A 19,866-nucleotide genomic window follows, 5' to 3' on the forward strand; every position below is an offset into this window, starting at 1 on the left:
GCCGCCAGTGCACGTGAGAATCCGTTACATGATACAAACGCTCTCTAATTAAACGCCTGCTGCCCTGTTAAGTCATCTACTGTATTAAAAAAAAAAAAAAAGAAGAGCAGATAGGCAAATTGAATTCATTTCATCTTCCCAACTCCGTTTGCCTGGGAGGCGGCGAGGAATAAACACGACTGTGTGTTTTATGTCTTTGAAGTTATCGTCTTCACGGCTGGAACGTTTCTAATTGGAAACTTGAAATGAAATATTTTGGATCAATTTAAGCGGAGCCGGCACAGTAACAGGAGTCGTACGTATTGGACGACACTGACATCACAATTGGGAGGAGGCCTGGGGAGGGGTGGGGGTGTTGGCGCTGCAGAGGGACACTGTTCCACCTCAGCAGAGGAGGAGGATGATGATGATGATGATGATGATAGTCTGTCATCTCCACTGTCAAGAGGCGTAGAGTGGCGCTTAACCTCCGCAGGGCAAGCACAGACTTGTAGTATTTTTTCAATAGTTTAGATTTTCAAAAACAGCATAGGACTCCTGTTATATAGATGAACTTTGATTAATGTTTTTGCGATAGATCCCTACATATAGTTTAGCGGTTGCTAACAATCACATTTTTCCCTGATCTGTGTATTGCGCATGCCTTTGTGCAGGCCAGTGGTGTGTGTGTATGCACATATGTGTGTGTGTGTGTTACAGGAAGAAAAACTGTCACTTACTTGGAGAGAAGCACTCACCTTTTGATCACCATACATATAAATATCTGGACCACTCATGTTTGACACATATTCCTAATACCCATTGAATATTAAAGTCAGTATGATACTTAAAAACAACTGATTGCTCCTGTTCTATAGAGGATCTTTGACTTAGATTTTAGCAGTTGGTTCTTCAAAACTAGTGCAAGTGTTTTTGTGGAGATTCTTAAAACCTGCAGAGAGGCTGTTATATAGATGATCTTTGACCAGAATTTCTGCAGTAAATCCTTAAAAACAGCAGAGCACTTTGGTCATATGGAAGATCTCTGACTAGTATTTTTTTTAAGTTGGTCTTAATAACGGAAGAGTGGTCTTTGTTTTGCATTTGTGCAGTAGATACTTAAGACATCACTACACTCCTGACATACAGGATCTTTGATTAGAGTTAAGTTTTCAAAAACAGACAAGCGGTCTCACCGTATAATGAATCTTTGACTAATTTTCTATGCTGTTCATCTTCACTAGGATCATGCGTATGCTGGAGCCTATCCCAGCTGTTTTCGGGCGAGAGGCGAGGTACACCCTGGACTGGTCGCCAGCCAATCACAGGGCACATATAGACAAACAACCATTCACACTCACATTCATACCTATGGACAATTTGGAGTCAAACCCAATTCTTCCAAATGTGAGATCTCTTTATGGCGCTCTTTTCCAGCAGATATATGCAGCTGTGTGTAGGACCGACAGCACATTAAGCCCACCCTCGATGGCCTTTCCCTTATACTCAAGCTTTACCAAGTTGCCCATAAAGATGGCACTTAGGGACGTTTAGTAGCTGAGAATAACTGAATGACTGTTATTAAACACAGCAGAATGGTCCTGTCAAAACTAAAATATTGAAACAAGATTTCCTGGCCTGGGACAATGATGAATTAATCACACAAAAAATGAAGGAGCACTTGATAATTTTGCCATCTTTCATAAAAAATTATTGTCATATTGTCATGTGCATGCATGTTTGTGTTGCCTGCCTCCAAACAGGCAGTAAGAGAGTTCACTCTGTGCATTGGTGAAAATGTTATGATAGAGTCTATATCCAAAATAAAAAGGAGAAGTCTAGTCTTCCGGGCTGCACGGGGTGCGAGTGGTTAGCGCGCAGACCACACAGCTAGGAGACAAGGGGTTCAATTCCACCCTCGGCCATCTCTGTGTGGAGTTTGCATGTTCTCCCCGTGCATGCGTGGGTTTTCTCTGGGTATTCCGGTTTCGTCCCACATTCCAAAAACATGCTAGGTTAATTGGTGACTCCAAATTGTCCATAGATATGAATGTGAGTGTGAATGGTTGTTTGTCTATATGTGCCCTGTGATTGGCTGGCGACCAGTCCAGGGTATACCCCGCCTCTCGCCCGAAGACAGCTGGGATAGGCTCCAGCACCCCCTTGCGACCCTCGTGAAGAAAAGCGGTAGAAAATGAATGAATGAATGAAAGTATAGTCTTCCTTATTTTCCTCTGAACATTTTTGGTTGACAAGCGCTGGTGTAAAGTGCAGAAAATGGACTATAGCGGGGGTGTCCATTTCTGTCCCGTGAGGTACAGTTCACTGTAATCTACCTCATAGGGCTTCTTATTGGAATCCAAGGTCACATTTTCAGGTCTAAAAATGTGGAAATATGTTCCTGAGCTGTGTGGAAAAAAAAAAATACCACCCTTGAAGGTAGCACCCCAGTGACAGGATATTTTACACCTAAGAGTACAATAATACTGCCGTGTACTGCGTTATCTTACCAAAAAGTGCTCCACACGGTGTCGTCATTAAAAGGTATCGTCTGAGCAAGTTAAGCAAAAAGAAGCGAGCTGTTCTCCAGGCTGTTCGCTGCGCTGCACAGTTGCTTTCCAATAACACGGACATTGCCTCCACCGCCAGCCTGAGAAGGAATTATTTCCGGACTCTGCGAGCAGGAAGAGAGGGTGATGGTAGAAGCCCTCTCCTCCAGACACAAGTATAATAGGTTCAACCATCTGCTGGCCTGCTGAGAGTCTTCTTGACGGGACGTCACCATCTCTTGGCCTCATGAGGCCCAAAAAGAAAACTTTTAGTCCGGTTTGTTTTTTTAAAGCCATTAATCACAGCCAGGCCACACGCAACACATTGTCTCATTTCCTCTGTGAGGCTTTCAATTTTCACTTCTTCCTGTTTTCGATTGGCGTCCTGGCCACAGAGGGCATACAGCCCCCCCTTCACCACCTTGTCCCCCCCACCCACGGTCCCCCTCGGTGCTCTGCAGTGTTTGTCTGAGGTATTAGGCGTGTGTTGCCTCATTGGATTGAATTAATTGATTAATGCTATTATCCAATTAGTGTTTCCTCATGCAATTAATCAGCTGTCTGGGGTCGGGGAGCTGGCAGACATACGCAAGGAGTCAGAAGGGTGACCTCTTGCTCCTTTCCTAGATTTCATGCATCTATTGTTTTAACGTTTTTCACTAAGGGGGCGTGTGGAAGTAAACGTCATAATCCATGTAGACTTTGCATGATTATTTTATTTCCCACAGGTTTACTACCCTTTTGAACATCATATTTTGTATTTATTTTAGACCAGTCAAGGGTGTACCCTGTCCGAAGTCAGCTGTGATAGGCTCAAGCATACCCCCGTGACCCGAGTGAGGATAAGTGGCATAGAAAATGGATGTATGGAAGTTAACCACCATTTGAATAAACTCTAAAAACAATACAATATTTAATTTAATTTAATTTAATTTAATTTAATTTAATTTAATTTAATTTAATTTAATTTAATTTAATTTAATTTAATTTAATTTAATTTAATTGTACAAAAGTGAATGGTGCAGATTCAGATTGCATATTTATTTTTTTGTTTTTTGTTTTTGCTTGTCATTAAAACATAAAAAAGATGCAACAACCTTAAAGCTATTCAGATTTTTATATATTTTTTTCATTTAAAAAGGAAGACTATGCAGTATGCTAATCATTATTCCTTTTCTGTCTTATAGGTTTGTCATTTTTTGGGTGGTTGCTGACTGATTTTTTGGAGAATTTGCCATGAAAGCACACGGAACAGTGGAGGACAAAGATCACATCATTTCAAGTTTAAACATGGCTGGACAACGCTGGATGAGCCGGCTGTAAAAAAAAGGAGGAAACAAATCCGGAAGTCAAGATTGTTTGGAACGTTCTTTTTGAAAAGATGCTGTTCTGTGATGTCCATTGGGAAAACATGGCTCATTGGTGGAATCCGACAAGTCTTGGCAGGAAATAGGAGTCTAACATGGCCTCTAACTCTCCACTCAGCTCATAATTAAACATCCTTTCATCCCGTGGATTAATATTCTCCTCAAACCTGGAGATTTTTTTCTGCTTTTTAAAAAAAATATTTACATGTAGCCCGGACTGTTCTATAATTTGTATTTTTTACCATTCAACATGGCTCCTGTTTGGACAGCGTGGACACTGTTGGCAGCATCGGGTCTTCTCAGATGCTGGTGTGAAGCCTCAAGGACTAGTGGTCCGAGCATGGGGGAGCAGGGGCCTTCTTCTGTGGAACGAGTCAAGAGGGGATGGGTGTGGAACCAGTTTTTTGTGGTGGAGGAGTACACGGGCACAGAGCCACTCTATGTCGGGAAGGTAAGAAGTCTACTTATTTACGGCGTACATGCATGTTATAAGTAAGGCTATATAATAGCTAATCAATGCGTCAATGTGTGGTCTAAATAAACAGTAATGCAAATTAAAAACAATAAGAGGATATTCCCACCCTCGGCCATCTCTGTGTGGAGTTTGCATGTTCTCCCCGTGCATGCGTGGGTTTCCTCCCACATTCCAAAAACATGCTAGGTTAATTGGTGACTCCAAATTGTCCATAGGTATGAATGTGAGTGTGAATGGTTGTTTGTCTATATGTGCCCTGTGATTGGCTAGTGACCAGTCCTGGGTGTAAGACAGCTGGGATAGGCTCCAGCACCCCCTGCAACCCTTGTGAGGATAAGCGGTACAAAATGAATGAATGAATGAATGAATGAATGAATGAATGAAGTGGATATTCTTATCACTCACTTTATAACTCCAAATGTGGTAGTACCATTTGATGCATTTAAGTATACTCGGAAATCCTAGAAAATATACAACATGTGTGTGGAATTTAAATAACATGGTGTCCAATATTGCTTGTAATAACACAGTTAAATTAACATTTTCTGTTACTATTAAATAACTATTATGTTTTTAAGAACTAGATTTTCATACATACGCTATCTTCAATCTTGATTTAAATTTCGAGTTAATTTGGAGTTAATACATACAAAAATATATAATCTGGTCCTGTCATTTATCTTTCAATAGAATACAGTAAACAAGGATATGTTTGAGACATAGTTGCAGATGGCGACTAACCATGATTAATTTTGAAATTGTTAATTGTAATTAATCTGACTAAAAACAGGGTCTACTTGCAGCTTGCAGATTTTCTGTTGGCCCAAATATCTGGAAATGGCCTAAACCCCCCAATTCATACTACAACTAAAACAATAAATACAATAAATGGCAAATTTTAGTTTAAATTAAAAATTACAAAAAATTTAAAAAATAAAACTTGGGCATATTTCCTGTGGAGTTTGCATGTTCTCCCTGTGCATGCGTGGGTTTTCTCCGGGTAGTCCGGTTTCCTCCCACATTCCAAAAACATGCTAGGTTAATTGGTGACTCCAAATTGTCCATAGGTATGAATGTGAGTGTGAATGGTTGTTTGTCTATATGTGCCCTGTGATTGGCTGGCGACCAGTCCGGGGTGTACCCCGCCATCGAGCAATATGTTAATTGTGAATGATGAATGAAATCAAAATATTGCTTGATATTGTTAAAATTTGCATACACGCTTCTCCTTTAAAAATGAATAATTGATCAATTATTGTCAAATTAATTGATGATGCTGATGTCCTACGTGACGAAAGGATGCTTACTAAAAATATGACCTCGTAGGAGACAGAAGAAACGCTCCTTAGCCAATTATAACACCACATGTCTTTTCATTGGACATACTGTATCAAATACTGTGTATTTAGTATGTTAGTGAGTTTTCATGCACTCTCATGAATGTTTGTACTCAGCGGGATTTCATCCGGAGGAGCGAGGAAGATTAGGCTCAAGCCGAGCACCTCTCAACTGTATAATTGTAACATGTTTTTTTTTTTTTTTTCGCCTTCTTCCCGCCAACTCAGCAGACTTGCCAAGCCTGCTCTGTCTAACACTCCAGCTACTCGGCTAATGAAATCTGATTCACCAATAAAAAGGCCACTCACGTCACATTAAAGCGGCAGCTTGGATCAGTACATTTAGATAATGAGTCCTCGCCCAATGAAACAATCTGAGAGCCATTTGTTTTCTTTTTTTTTTTTTTTTTTGCCTACAAATGTGTGGTTTAGCGCAAGTGGATGACACACGCATTTATATGAGGGAGTGAAAGAGGAATACTTTTAAAGGAAAGAGACGTGTTCAAAGATCCTTTCAAGACTGCTCTGTTGTGTTTAAGAACATACTGCAAAAACAGTCGTCAAAGATCCTCTCCATGACAGGAGTACTCTGCTGTTTTTAAGGACGTGTTGCTTAAAGATCCTCGAAATGTGCCAAAGTCCAAATAACGTTTATTTGCAACATGCTATCTGTGTCCCCCAATAGCTTTTAAATGTAGGACAGATATGAAGTCCGCTGTTGTCCTGGTCTCCTTTTCCCATGGGAAGGAGCATAGAGGGCATACTATTATTGAACAAGGTTCTTCCTCTGGCATTCTTAATACATAACCAAGGAAGGTCAGCTGTCGTAGCCTCACTCGGTTTTAATTAGGGATTCTGTGTTAGTGTCAGCATATATTTGTGCATTTGGGGCATGATCAATGTGCTTGATGTTGAGCATTGTTCCATAGCATGAAGTAGCAAAGGAGTTAATATTGCTTTCCATGTCACTTGATATCACCCATGATACACAGCAATACAATAGTACCGTCACGCAAAGCTTTACTTTCATTGCAATTTCATTAAGTGCGAGCCCCAACCAAGAGCCTTAAAAAAAACAAAAACAAAAAAAACAAACAAAAAAAAAAAAATATATATATATATAATTAAAAATTAATTAAATTAATTTAAATGAAATTAATTAATTTTTAATTATTTTTTTTATTTTTTATTTTATTTACCCCGCTTTTAAGAAGGAATGGCCAAGAAAAAGATTAAAAATAAAAACGGGCAATATTCTGAGGCTTCAACTTGTGCTCCCTTGAAATCAGCGTGAAGGCAGTTTATGTTTTTACAGTGTTAGCTTCTTTTTACGCTTGTAAACCGGTACAGAATATGAAGTTAGCATTACACCATTGTCTTGAACTTACTTGCACATCTGTTTAATTGTCAAACTAAACTTGAAAACATTGCCTGTACCGTTAATCAAAGTTTCTGATGGCCATAGTTTGACCCTGTAACGGATTAATTCACTTTACATGACCTTTTATGAGAAAAAGTGTTTCAATTGTGTTCAAATTTGATTTTTTTTTAATTATATATTTTTTTTAATCTTTTATAACTTATTTTTATGCTTGTGAACCGGTACACAATATCACCTTAGCATTACACCATTGTCTTGAACTTACTTGCACATCGGTTTAATTGTCAAACTAAACTTGAAAACATTGCCTGTACCGTTAATTGATGGCCATAATTTGACTCTGTAACAGATTAATTCACTTTACATGACCTACTATTAGAAAAAGTGCTACAATTGTGATCAAATTTGAGGTTCCACTATATTATTTGAGCAACAAATGTGTGCAATTGTTGAATGATTGTGTTCATGTACTTCCATTCATCTCCATTCTCCTTCCTCCTCCTGCTGGATTCTCTCCTCTGACATCTTCCTTGCATACCTTTCGCTTCCTTTGCCACTCACTCTCCCCTCTCTACTTTTCTCCTCTCCTCTCCTCTCCCCTGCAGCAGCCTCCACCTCTGCTGCCTCTGCTCGTCACCTTGTTAACACTTTGAAGCAGCAGCAGATCTGAGAGGCTGACAAGCGGCAGCCAAATGTGGCGAGGACCCCCTTCTGATTACACAGACTTAAATATGAGACAGCCAATTTGTTCCCGCTTTGACGCCCTCCATAAAGCAAGCAGGCAGTGGAGTTGGCGCCACAAATATAATTTAAATTATTCTATTTGGCCATCATGTCAGACAAGATGCTCTCAAGTGCTCAGGCACTCTAGAACAGCATCAAGTCTTCAGGAAGACTTTTTTACAAGATGCAAAGACCTAAGGGAGGACTTGCTGGCTCCCCCTTTTCCTTTTAGTTCATTCCAAAGGTGTTTGGTGTGGAAGATGTAGCCCAACTAACACATCGAAGCATGGCTTTATGGACGTTGAAGAATAAGAGCTGGCTTCCTGTTGCTCAGAGAATAGACATTAAAACAGTCTATTCTCTGAGCAACAGGAAGCCAATGCAAAGACCTAAGTACAGGACTGATATGGTTAAATTTCCTGCTTCTAGTCAGGACTTAAGCAGCATTCTGGATATACTGCAGCTGTTTTAGCTCTTAGACTACGGAGATAAAGATGTAGTAGTCGAGCCTGGTGGAGACAAAGACATGGATTAGTCTTTACATATATACATATATTAGGGCTGTCAAATGATTATAATGTAAATCTTAGTTTATGCACCAGAAATTATGGAGATGCCTGCTTTGTGCAGTAATAAATTTTTTCCACGATAAAAAAAAAAATCAAAATTCATCATCACTCACTAATAAATTAAGAAAATCTTGAATAATGTGATTTCTACATTTAATGAATGGAGTTTTGTGTCAAACTGTTCGATAGATTTAGCATACAAGCAATCAACTACGTATTCCAATGTGAGACGCGTGGACCAGCACACCTTCGATAGGATTGTCTGTCTGTCCTTCTCCCTGGCAACTTGCCCCCCCCCCCCCCCCCCCCCAGTCTGAGTCTGTGCATAAAGTTCAACTTAAACCAAGGCAAAATTCAGCCTTTATATAGATAATACTGCTGAATTTAACGATATGTTTATGCAACAATGCATCGTACTGAGACATCTTTACAATATGTTGTGCATATGCGTGGGCATGAGACCGGCATCGTGTTTGGAGTTTTTGTGGGTATTTGATGGCTTTGTAAAAGTGGGACACAGTTGGATTTTTTTTTTTTAGTGGCAAAGAATAAAACAGCTGGAAAAAAAATACCCTGTGTAGATGAACAATTTCCAATAAAGAGGCAGGTTTGACTTTTTTCATGCGTTTGAACAAGAAAGCAGCTTGATGAGGACATGCCTTCCGATTTTATTTTTCGCTAAATTATGTCTTGGCTTTGACCTTTACTTTGCAGAGTATAACTTAGCTAAGAGTTGTGTGTGCGTGTTTGTGTGTGTGTGTGTGTTCAAAATGCCAACTCAAATCACTCCAGTGAGGATAGACTGACAGACGGATGGGTATATCCAGCCTGAGGGGTGGGAAGCAAATACATCATGCCAGCAGAATGATGAACTCACTGTGTGTGTGTGTGTGTCTATGTACGTTTGTGGGGGCGTGTGTGTGTGTGTGTGTGGTTGGCAGGGTGTGAACAGTAAGTAGAAACTTGTATGCATGCATGGTGCCAGCCTTTATGCAATTGAATTAATGCACAGTGACAACATTTCACGCACATTCTTGCCCGTGCAATCTCATTTTGGAAATGCAGTAATGCAGGGTATATGTTTGGATGCACACTTTTATGAGCTAAGTCCATACAAAAAAAAAAAAAAATACACCTGCTCGATCATCATTTCTCACTGGTTTTGTGTCTCTGAGGAGAAGAGCCAAAAACAGCACGCTTGGAAGAAGGTGGCACTGTACGATTGCTCACGCATGAGCACACGTGCAAGTGCCCTACTTGGACTTGATTGTAGTATAATCAGTGACCGGTGTTGTCATGATATTCATCACTTATAGACAGAAATATTCAAAATAATCCACAAAGTTCAAGCCAAAGTTAAGCTTACTCCTTCATAAGCACGTACACATGTCATAGACATACAGGTACATCATATAGTCCATCATTATTAACCGCCACCTGGAATCATTAAAAACAAATAGAAAGGCTTAAACTAATCCAATCATGCGGGACAGACCTGTGGGACCCAAACGTGTCGTGAGGGTCTGGCAGAGTCTCCCGTTCGTCAAGTCTTAAACTCTCGCCTTAGGCAAAGCTTCAAATGCACCCCAGGGGGAAGACCGGGATATTGAATCCGAATGGGCCATATCCCGTGCCTCCATTGCCGAGCTCCATCGGAGCTGCGGCCGACCCCAAACCCGATGGTGGACACCAAAGGTCAGGGCTCCCGTCAAGCTGAAAAAAGGAGTCCTATTGACCACAGATGATTTTCGGGACAGGTATCGTCAGGCCAAGCGACTTCAGCAGTGGTCGAGTAAAAAACTTGAGGAATTCGGTGAGGCCATGCAGCTCGACCTTCGGTCGGCCACAAAGAGGTTCAGGCAAATTGTCTGATGCCTTAGAAAGGGGAAGCAGTGCCCGGTCCACACTGTTTACAGTAGGGACGGGGGCCTGCTGACCTCGACTGAGGATGTTGTCGGATGCTGGTAGGAATACTTTCAGGCCCTTCTCAAGGCCACTTCCATAGAGGAAGCACAATCATAGGATACAGTTCCATCCCAGTGTCAGAGGTAGTATCTGGAGTAGTCAAAATGCTCATCAATGGCAAAGCTCTTGGGGTGGACATGTTTCGCCCTGAATTCCTCAAGACTCTGGATTTTGAGGGACTGTCATGGCTGATACATCACTTCAACGTTGAACGTGACCGGATCCATATTTAGGGGGATCCCACTCCTCAGCCTCTCTGAGAAAGTCCATCCCGAGGTGCTGGAGACCAGGGTACAACCGTTGGTCGAACCTCTGCTACAAGAGGTTCAATGTGGTTTTCGTCCCAGTTGCGGAACACTGAAACAGCTCTAGTGTGTATCTTTGGGCAAGATAGTGAAGGCCAGTTGGTCCTGATGCTGCGTCATCATCAGTAGCTAAATGTGCTAACGGTGTCAAAGCGCTTTGAGTGGCTTGGAAGTGGAAAAGCACAATACAAGTGGAAGACCATTTACCATATGAGTTAACTACCATGAGTTAAGATATACCTGTATATTCCTGGAACCACGAGACTTAGCTGCCTATGCAGTTAGTTCATTTTACTTACCACTAATGATATATTAGTGCAAAATGAATGCTCAGTATCCTGAAAAGGACTGATCTTGAAATAAGCCCAAATTTATCTTACAAGTAGGCCAAAAAGTCTTTAGAGAAAATGTCTAGTGGTTCCAGGAATATACAGGTACGTATATAGTAACTCATGCTATTAAAATCACAAACTAGAAAAAAATGTATCTCTTATTCTAAAAGTAGGGCTATATTATAAAGTCAGGAAGTAAATAGCTCTTAAAACCAGGCAAATTATCTAACATGTCTTGAAATATGATTTTAAATCTTGACAAATGTTAAATAATTTGCAGTGTAATTTTCATTCTACTAATTATTCATTCATTTTCTACCGCTTTTCCTCACAAGGGTTGCGGGAGGAGCTGGAGCCTATCCCAGCTGACTTTGGGCGAGAGGCGGGGTAAACCCTGGACTGGTCGCCAGCCAATCCAAACAACCATTCACACTCACATTCATACCTATGGACAATTTGGAGTCACCAATTAACCTAGCATGTTTTTGGAATGTGGGAGGAAACCGGAGTACCCGGAGAAAACCCACGCATGCACGGGGAGAACATGCAAACTCCACACAGAGATGGACAAGGGTGGAATTGAACCCTGGTCTCCTAGCTGTGAGGTCTGCGCGCTAACCACACGACCGCCGTGCCGCCCATTCTACTAATTATTAAAGTTAAAAAGTAGACTGAAAATACACATGTAATGTTTACATGGCAGTGTCTTACTATATTCCCAGTGTTGCCTTCATGCGGGTTGTACATTGCAGGATTGATGTCCACGCATGCATGACAAGTGGGACAGGTTCTTGTGAAGTTAGGTTGAAGAACCACCGCAGTGCCCCCCCCCCCCCCCCCCCCTCCCGTGTCGCCGCCTCGGGAATGCCTGAACATCTAATTACATTAGCAAGGGAACTATTGCTCTGATTTATAACCGCTCTTTTAAGTTCACATTTCATCGCCCGCACATGCTCTATCTTTAACAACTGCTGCAATGACTTTGAACTCATCATTTGGGAACACGGAAAAAAGGTGTAAATTACCACCAGAACCAAGGAGTCTTTTGTCACATGCTAAATAATGACTGGTGGACGGCGCTTGAGATGAAATTAAACCGCTCATGCTGTTCAGGGCCAGGATGATGGAGTTAGGCTAAAGAAATGTATTCATCTTTCTATCACGAAGTTATACAAATTGCTCTTACTCTGATACATCTTATTCTGAAACTTTTTCCACTATGGTCCACAGAAAGAATTAAAGGATGTAGGGGCCACTTTCTAGTAAAAAACACTAAAACCAATCAAAGGTCAATAATGGTGCGATACAGTTAAACCATTTTTATTTGATGTGAAGTGCGTTATAAATTTTATTTATTTTATTTATTTTATTTATTTTATTTATTTTATTTATTTTATTTATTTTATTTATTTTTTATTATTACAACTTTGAATTAATTAATATATTTTTTTTGATTTTCCAAATACTATTTAATATATTATTTTTACAGTGTAATATTGTTATTATTGTTATATTATTATTAATAACTAACTATGAACTAAATCTACGTATATCAATAAAATATTTTATTATTCATTCATTTTCTACCGATTATCCTCACGAGGGTTGCGGGGGTGCTGGAGATTACATAACAATTAATTGTTTTAAAAATAATCAATCATTAATAATTATAATAATTGATGTGTTATTAATTGATCTCATTTTCCACTTTCCTTTCACACATTACTATTAAAGACTGATAATTGAGTTTAGTTCTAATTATTTTTCCAATTTCTGACCATTTATGTTATGTTGCATCCAAATCCATGCTTAATGAAATACATTTCTGCCATTCATTCCCAGATTCATACAGACTCAGACGAAGGTGAGGGAAACATCAAGTACACCATCTCAGGTGAAGGAGCCGGCACCATCTTCATGATTGATGAGCTGACTGGAGATATCCACGCCACGGAGAAGCTGGACCGCGAGGAGAAGGCCTTTTACACCTTGCGAGCGCAGGCCCGGGACCGCCTCAGCGACAACCCGCTGGAACCAGAATCTGAGTTTGTCATTAAAGTCCAGGACATCAACGACAGTGAGCCCAAGTTCTTGGAGGGGCCGTACATCGGCAGCGTGGCTGAACTGTCACCCATAGGTAGGTTTTTTTTTTTGGTTTGTCTTTTTTGTGGAATTTTTTTTGTGATGATAACCATAGAACAGAATTGTGACATGCATTGACAGTGCTGCAGAAAAATATCTTCCTTCTTAGTACAATATAGTGAGCAATACAATCAGCTTTGCTTTGGCGTAAACCCGCGTTCATGCACCAGCATGTAAACGTGCCATAAAACTATACAACATTTCTCCCACCATTTATTAATGATAACCACCACCTTGCATCATAGAAATAACCACATGCACACAAAATAATCCATAGTCAAAGCCAAGTCAAGCTATCTCATATTCCTGTCATGTTAGTCATGTTAATTATATGGTAATTCCTCCCACTAGTTAATGATAACCACCACCTTGCATCAATGAAACACAGAATTCCGTAGAGACATAGATGGACCTTACTGTGACATACTGTGGAAAAGGGTCACAGGGAAAACCGCCACTAGGTAGTATGTGTCAGGCCTGAGTATTTTTATTGTAATTTAGGTTCAATATAATTTACAATATTAACATATTAAGTATGATTTTAGGTTACTATCTGTCAGTTTCTGGTCTTATTTTATGTGTTTAGTAGTACTAAAAAATTACTTAAAAATTGCTTGTACACTTAAAATATATTTTTATGATGGTGATCGTGTGACTCTGGGACAGATTAATTCAGCATGCATTATTTTCTATGATATGAGAACATATTGGAAGTCAATTAAGGGCATGTGTTCAACTACTAGCAATTCGCTGTACGTATGTAAATTCAAATAGGAACAAACACACTGGAGATGAAAATAAATGCCACTCAGTTAGCTTGGTGGATGTGAGGTGGGGTAGTCGGATGGTGCATCCCCACCTGGGCAGTGGTAGTGATGACCTGTGTCTTGGACTCTGATGATTGCAGTGCTCCCCGATGAGTCTTCTGACCGTGTTTTGACATGCTCCTAACGAGGGAAATTATTACAGAGCTGCCAAGTGGGACTTCTCATGGAAAGGCTCATGCTAATGAAGTTTTCATACACTGACAATTATTTATTGATAGTGCCATCGGCAAGATATTTTGGCACACACTGCTGTCGGAGACTGTTCAGAGTAGTCTTTTTGAACATCACTAGTTAAGGTTCCCAGATTCGGCATCTCTGTGTGGAGTTTGCATGTTGTCTCCATGTTTCTCTGGATACTCCGGTTTCCTCCCACAAAAACATGCTAGGTTAATTCCAAATTGTCCATATGTATGAATGTAAGTGTGAATGGCTGTTTGAATTGGAACTACTTCAGTGACACCCATCAGGCAGGACCATGTATGTTTGGATTTAATCATAAAAAAGTTTCATTTAAAACCTGCATTTTGTGTTCAGTTTTTGTTGTCATTAGCCACGTTTACATGAGGAGTTTTTCTCTTTCCGAATGGAATCTTTCCGAATTACTTTTCTGAAAACAATGGTATACATGGAAAGGAATATTCCAATCGCGTGTCTACATGCGCCGCTATAATCAACCAGAATAGTCAATGGGGCATGTGGAGTAAAACGTAAACACCAACATCACGTGATACCGACTTCCTCGAGTTTTTCTTTCACTTGTTGGAATAACTCCGTATTGCCAGTTTTTTTTTCGTCCAGTCTTGAAATTTAGTTTGAATCAAAAACAAACTTTCCGCAGCAGTCCAGTGCCGATTGCTTGCCTCCATTTTTTTAAAATCGAAGAACGTCTCGATCTGCGTGTTACGTCATATCTCGGCATTCGCTGAAAGAATGCACCCGGGAACAGGAAAAGATTAAGTTCCATCTTGCTAATATTTTATAATTAAGCTCGGCACATGTTTTATATAGATATGTATTTTCTTTTTTAATAAAACTGGACTTTAAAAATCAACAGGTTACTTCACGTAAATGTTTTTTTTTTTTTTTTTTTTTTTTAGAATTGACAGGATGTTGGCGGTGTTATTTAGGGAGTAATCAGTCATTACCTGAGGCATATTCATTTCTACTTAGCATTCGTACTGTTTTGCACTCTGCCTCTGCGGAGATTCGCAGCCTAAAGCTTCATGTGCGCCCCTAACGCCGTGTGCTCTGCCTTCTTGCATCTTTAAACAAACAAACAAAAAAAATAACACTTGTGTGCATAGCCTGTTTGTTTTTTCAAGGTTGGGTAACTCCAAACAAAAAAGAGGGCAAATAAACTCGAAGCAGCGACCACGATGATGGAGTATGAGGGACTGAGCTTGGCGTCGTTGTTGTTGTTATTGTGGTGTGAAAAATATGCGGCTAATGAAATTGCAGTCCTAAATCAAATTTGTAGTTCATGCATGATTGAATATTGCTGAGACGCGTGCATGTCTCCATGGTAGGACAAAAGGAGGAGGGTTTGGATGAAGTCACTCTGGCGGATGTGTCCTCTGAAGACTTTTAGGGTTGACGTCTTTGGTTCCGGTTTTGAGGAACCCTGGTGTGTTTGTTCTGCGAGTAGGGCAGTGATTCCCAAAGTATCTGGTGGGTTGTGGTGGTACTGCAGGTGGGCCATGAGCGGTCATTACAAATATGATTCATTTTTGCAAATATTATTTTTAACATTATTTTATTATAATAGTTTATATTATTATTATTATTGCTGTTGTTGTTGTTTAAGGTTCCTAAAATATTGTGACAGGCCAATAACACTCATTAGGTTATTACTTAGGCATAATAATAATAATAATAATAATAATAATAATAATAATAATAATAATAATAATAATAATAATAATAATAATAATAATAATAATAATAATAATAATAATAATAATAATAACAATAACAATAACAATAACAATAACAATAACAATAATAATAATAATGTATTGTACAATAATATTCTTTATAATTTATATAATAATAATAATAATAATAATAATAATAATAATAATAATAATTTATTATATTATTTATATAATAAATTTAAAATGTATTTAAATAATATTATTTATAATAATAATAAATTATTATTATTATTATTATTATTATTATTATTATTATTATTATTATTATTATTATTATTATTATTATTATTATTATTATTATTATTATTATTATTATTATTATTATTATTATTATTATTATTATTATTATTATTTATAGGCTCACTGAGAAAACCTTATTATCTGGAACTTTGGCATCATTTAACACGAGAATACATTCATTCCAACAACACGTATAAGCCAGAAAAGTGGAACAAGTATAATAGGTCCCCTTTAAAATCAATGTTAAAATATTGTCTCTTCTCATTCTGGTAGAACCAATCTCGTGCATTGCCCCATCTCGATAGTATTCAGTGTAAACAAACTACACAGTTGCTTAAACATGAATACATTTTCATGCTGCCCCCATGCTTTGACTCTGATAATTATTTGCTTTCCTTCATCATTTTGTCATGTTATAATCGTTCAGTCTTTTACTGCTTAAGGACTGGTCTTAGTTAAGTATAATCTTTATCTTACATTTATGCTGGCTGATGGATAAAGCGATATTAAGTACTTTTTCTTGCCTCAGTCATTATGTTTTTTTAAGAAAGTGGGCTCTCCTTGCAGTGAGACATGTACGTGTTTTATATGAGCCACACTGCTTAGCACCAGGTGGCTTACACGACTGAAATTTGGGTTTAATGTTTATGTTTTGGAAAAGCCTCATTAATATTTGAACAGGAGCCAGTTCTTTCCCCTTCGTGCTCTTACCCAACAATAGTAAACGTTCAAATATTTATGCAACTTGAGCAAGGCCTCAGAGGTTTAAAGAAAAACCCCAAAAAACAGAGTTTTGAGTATATTGGTATGTGCTTATGCTTATTGCTGCTTCATTATGCCTTGTGTGCATTTAAAGCATTAGAGCGTTTGAGCTTTGTAACTCGATGTCAAGTGTAAATACTGCAGGAACATGACAGACACATAAGGGTAATGACTGCACTTCATGCGGTGTCCAAAGTTTTCCACTAAAGGCCACATCCTGAAAAATGGATGCAAGAGCAACCAACACATTTAGATATGCTCAGAAGTTTAATATATTAAAAGAAAAAAAATGCATCTCTGTGTGGAGTTTGCATGTTGTCCCTGTGCATGCGTGGGTTTTCTCCGGGTACTCCGGTTTCCTCCCACATTCCAAAAACATGCTAGGTTAATTGGCGACTCCAAATTGTCCATAGGTATGAATGTGAGTGTGAATGGTTGTTTGTCTATATGTGCCCTGTGATTGACTGGCAACCAGTGCAGGGTGTACCCCGCCTCTCACCCCAAGACAGCTGGGATAGGCTCCAGCACCCCCCGCGACCCTTGTGAGGAAGCGGTGGGAAATGGATGTATGGAAAGAGTTACAACTGTATTTTTTTCACAATATTACAGCTTTTAAAAATATAATATTTCAATCGTTTGCTTCTCAAATAACATTATTTTTCCCCATAATACTACGAGTTTGTTCTTGTAAAATAGTGAATTAGTTTTTCTCATTAGAATGTCACTGTTTTTCTCTTCGTATTTTGACTTGATTCTCATTCACTTTTATTGTCATTTCTGCTGTTTTGTTTTTTTTTTTATTTCAATTTCCACAAAAAATTTCAAAAAATTTCCACTTTTTCTTGTGAATGCTCTCCTTGTAATCATGACTTTACCTCATAATAATTTTCTTCAAGATTTAGACTTTTTTGGTAACTGAATTTTCTTTGTTTTCTTTGTTTCTCATAATATTACAACTTCAAATAATATATTTTTCCTTTAAATCTTCAACTTTATGCTACTTAAATAATTATTATTATTTCTCCCATATCTTACCCATTATTATCGTACTTATTTCCTTTTTTAATTAGAATAATTAATATTTTAACTCTATTTTTGTAAAGCTACAGCTATTTTTTTTATTTTTGTTGTTAGATTTTAGTTATTAGTTTTCTTTTTAAAATATATTCTTAGAATGTACCACAGGAAATTAAAAAGAAGGACACAGGATGCATATGGCCCCCAGGCTTCAGTTTGAGCACCCATGCACAATGACAACATGCACAATGACACAATGCAAGATTGTACTAAAGGTTCATGCTTTCAGTAGGAAGATCCTTTGAAAAACACATTATGGAACCATGACTGGTCCAAGTATGAGAAATAATACCTTTAATACAATAGAGCAGTGATTCTCAACTGGTGGGTTGCATTTTGAAAATAAAAAAAATTGTATGAATATAATACACTATCCTGATGTCGTGAATGTGCCTCGTGCTTGTCTGTGCTACACGCTTGTTACGCCACCACGAGGTGCGTGCCATGCTAAAACCTTTACAGACACATCATTTACCTCAAATTAAAACTGCAATAATGTCTTTCTATGAAATGTAATGTATTTCAATAAGAAAATTGCTGCAAATTGGGTAACCGCTTGTCATTAAGGGGTGATGATGGGCCCTGCAGCCGAACCAGTTGATGACCACTGCCCAGAGTAACTAGTTTTGCAAAATTAAATGTCAGTCACGGGTAGATGAAGCAGACACGTGACTATAAATTGCACTTCCTGTCCCTCAGTCAACTGTACTGTGCGGAAACATCAAATTACAAATACATGTACCCTTCATAATTCAGTGTCATCAGTTTTCTCATATTTGACTTCAATGTGGACCCTGACGTTCCTCATACAGAGGAACGCATGAGATTTGTTTAGCATGCCATGCGGAGATTCCCCAAGGGAATTAAAGTGCTAATCACAGTTCTGCTGCTATGGAACACCGAGCCAACCCCTGGAGGCTTCAAATAGCTGCAGTCACCATTAGGAACATCTCAGGCCTGTCATGCAGCAGATGAGAGAGACAACACAGCAGCAGCTTGATCACAGTGGAGGAATGGATGCGACCAGACAGGAGCAACTTACGATCAATATTGTCTGTCAAGCATCCTTATGCAGATGACCAGTGGTCGGGATGTCCACTGCGATGTGCATTTTTTTTATAGTAATTGATTTTAGCTGATCCCACATGTGGTCTTGTGTATGAATTAATGCATACATTATGGAGGGAGGAGGATGTGTGATTTAGTGCATAAAAAAGACTGACTGAAAGAAAACTGTTCTCTGAAACAAGCTGGGCTAAAGTTGTCAAAGATGTAAGCGAGCTACCTTGTCCAGTGAACTTTATCATGCACTCCAAAAACCTTCAAAAAATACTTTGTATATATACTACATCCCTGATTGCAGGAGACCAGGGTTCAATTCCACCCTCAGCCATCTCTGTGTGGAGTTTGCATGTTCTCCCCGTGCATGCATGGGTTTTCTCCGGGTACTCCGGTTTTCTCCCACATTCCAAAAACATGCTAGGTTAATTGGCGACTCCAAATTGTCCATAGGTATGAATGTGAGTGTGAATGGTTGTTTGTCTATATGTGCCCTGTGACAGATGCATTGTTTTAGGAGTGTTTCCCGAAACAACTTCATCACATCTGATTCCGATATTGCAGCTTTGAATATCGACCGATAGGGTTGTCGAACTGATATCATAACAGATCATACATATATTTGTTACTTCTTAGAAAAAGCTTGATCAAGTGATATTACTCAAGCGGAGAATAATGGTCAGCAACATTAGGTATGAGGGCTGCATACAACTTTTAACATGCATGCAACTTTTAACATACAAACTGGCAACATGACTTGCAAGTCAGATGTCGTATTTACACTTATACAGATGAAATTATTATTATTAATAATAATAATAATAATAAACATACATACATACA

At 38.8% G+C, this 19,866-nt stretch overlaps 1 protein-coding gene across 5 annotated transcripts in view; it reads left to right on the forward strand.

Annotated features, from left to right (window-relative positions):
* The window catches only part of LOC131106655 (cadherin-22-like), a 176,023-nt gene that overhangs the window by 103,935 nt on the left and 52,222 nt on the right, over positions 1–19,866 (forward strand). For all 5 annotated transcript variants that reach the window (XM_058055931.1, XM_058055932.1, XM_058055929.1 and 2 more), the window contains 2 exons: positions 3,716–4,346; positions 12,825–13,119. In XM_058055931.1, the coding sequence (XP_057911914.1) occupies positions 4,146–4,346; positions 12,825–13,119 (496 nt within the window). In that variant the 5' untranslated portion in view covers positions 3,716–4,145. The remainder of the gene's footprint in view (positions 1–3,715; positions 4,347–12,824; positions 13,120–19,866) is intronic.

Source organism: Doryrhamphus excisus, chromosome 18 (genome assembly GCF_030265055.1).
Source record: "Doryrhamphus excisus isolate RoL2022-K1 chromosome 18, RoL_Dexc_1.0, whole genome shotgun sequence".
NCBI lineage: Eukaryota > Metazoa > Chordata > Actinopteri > Syngnathiformes > Syngnathidae > Doryrhamphus > Doryrhamphus excisus.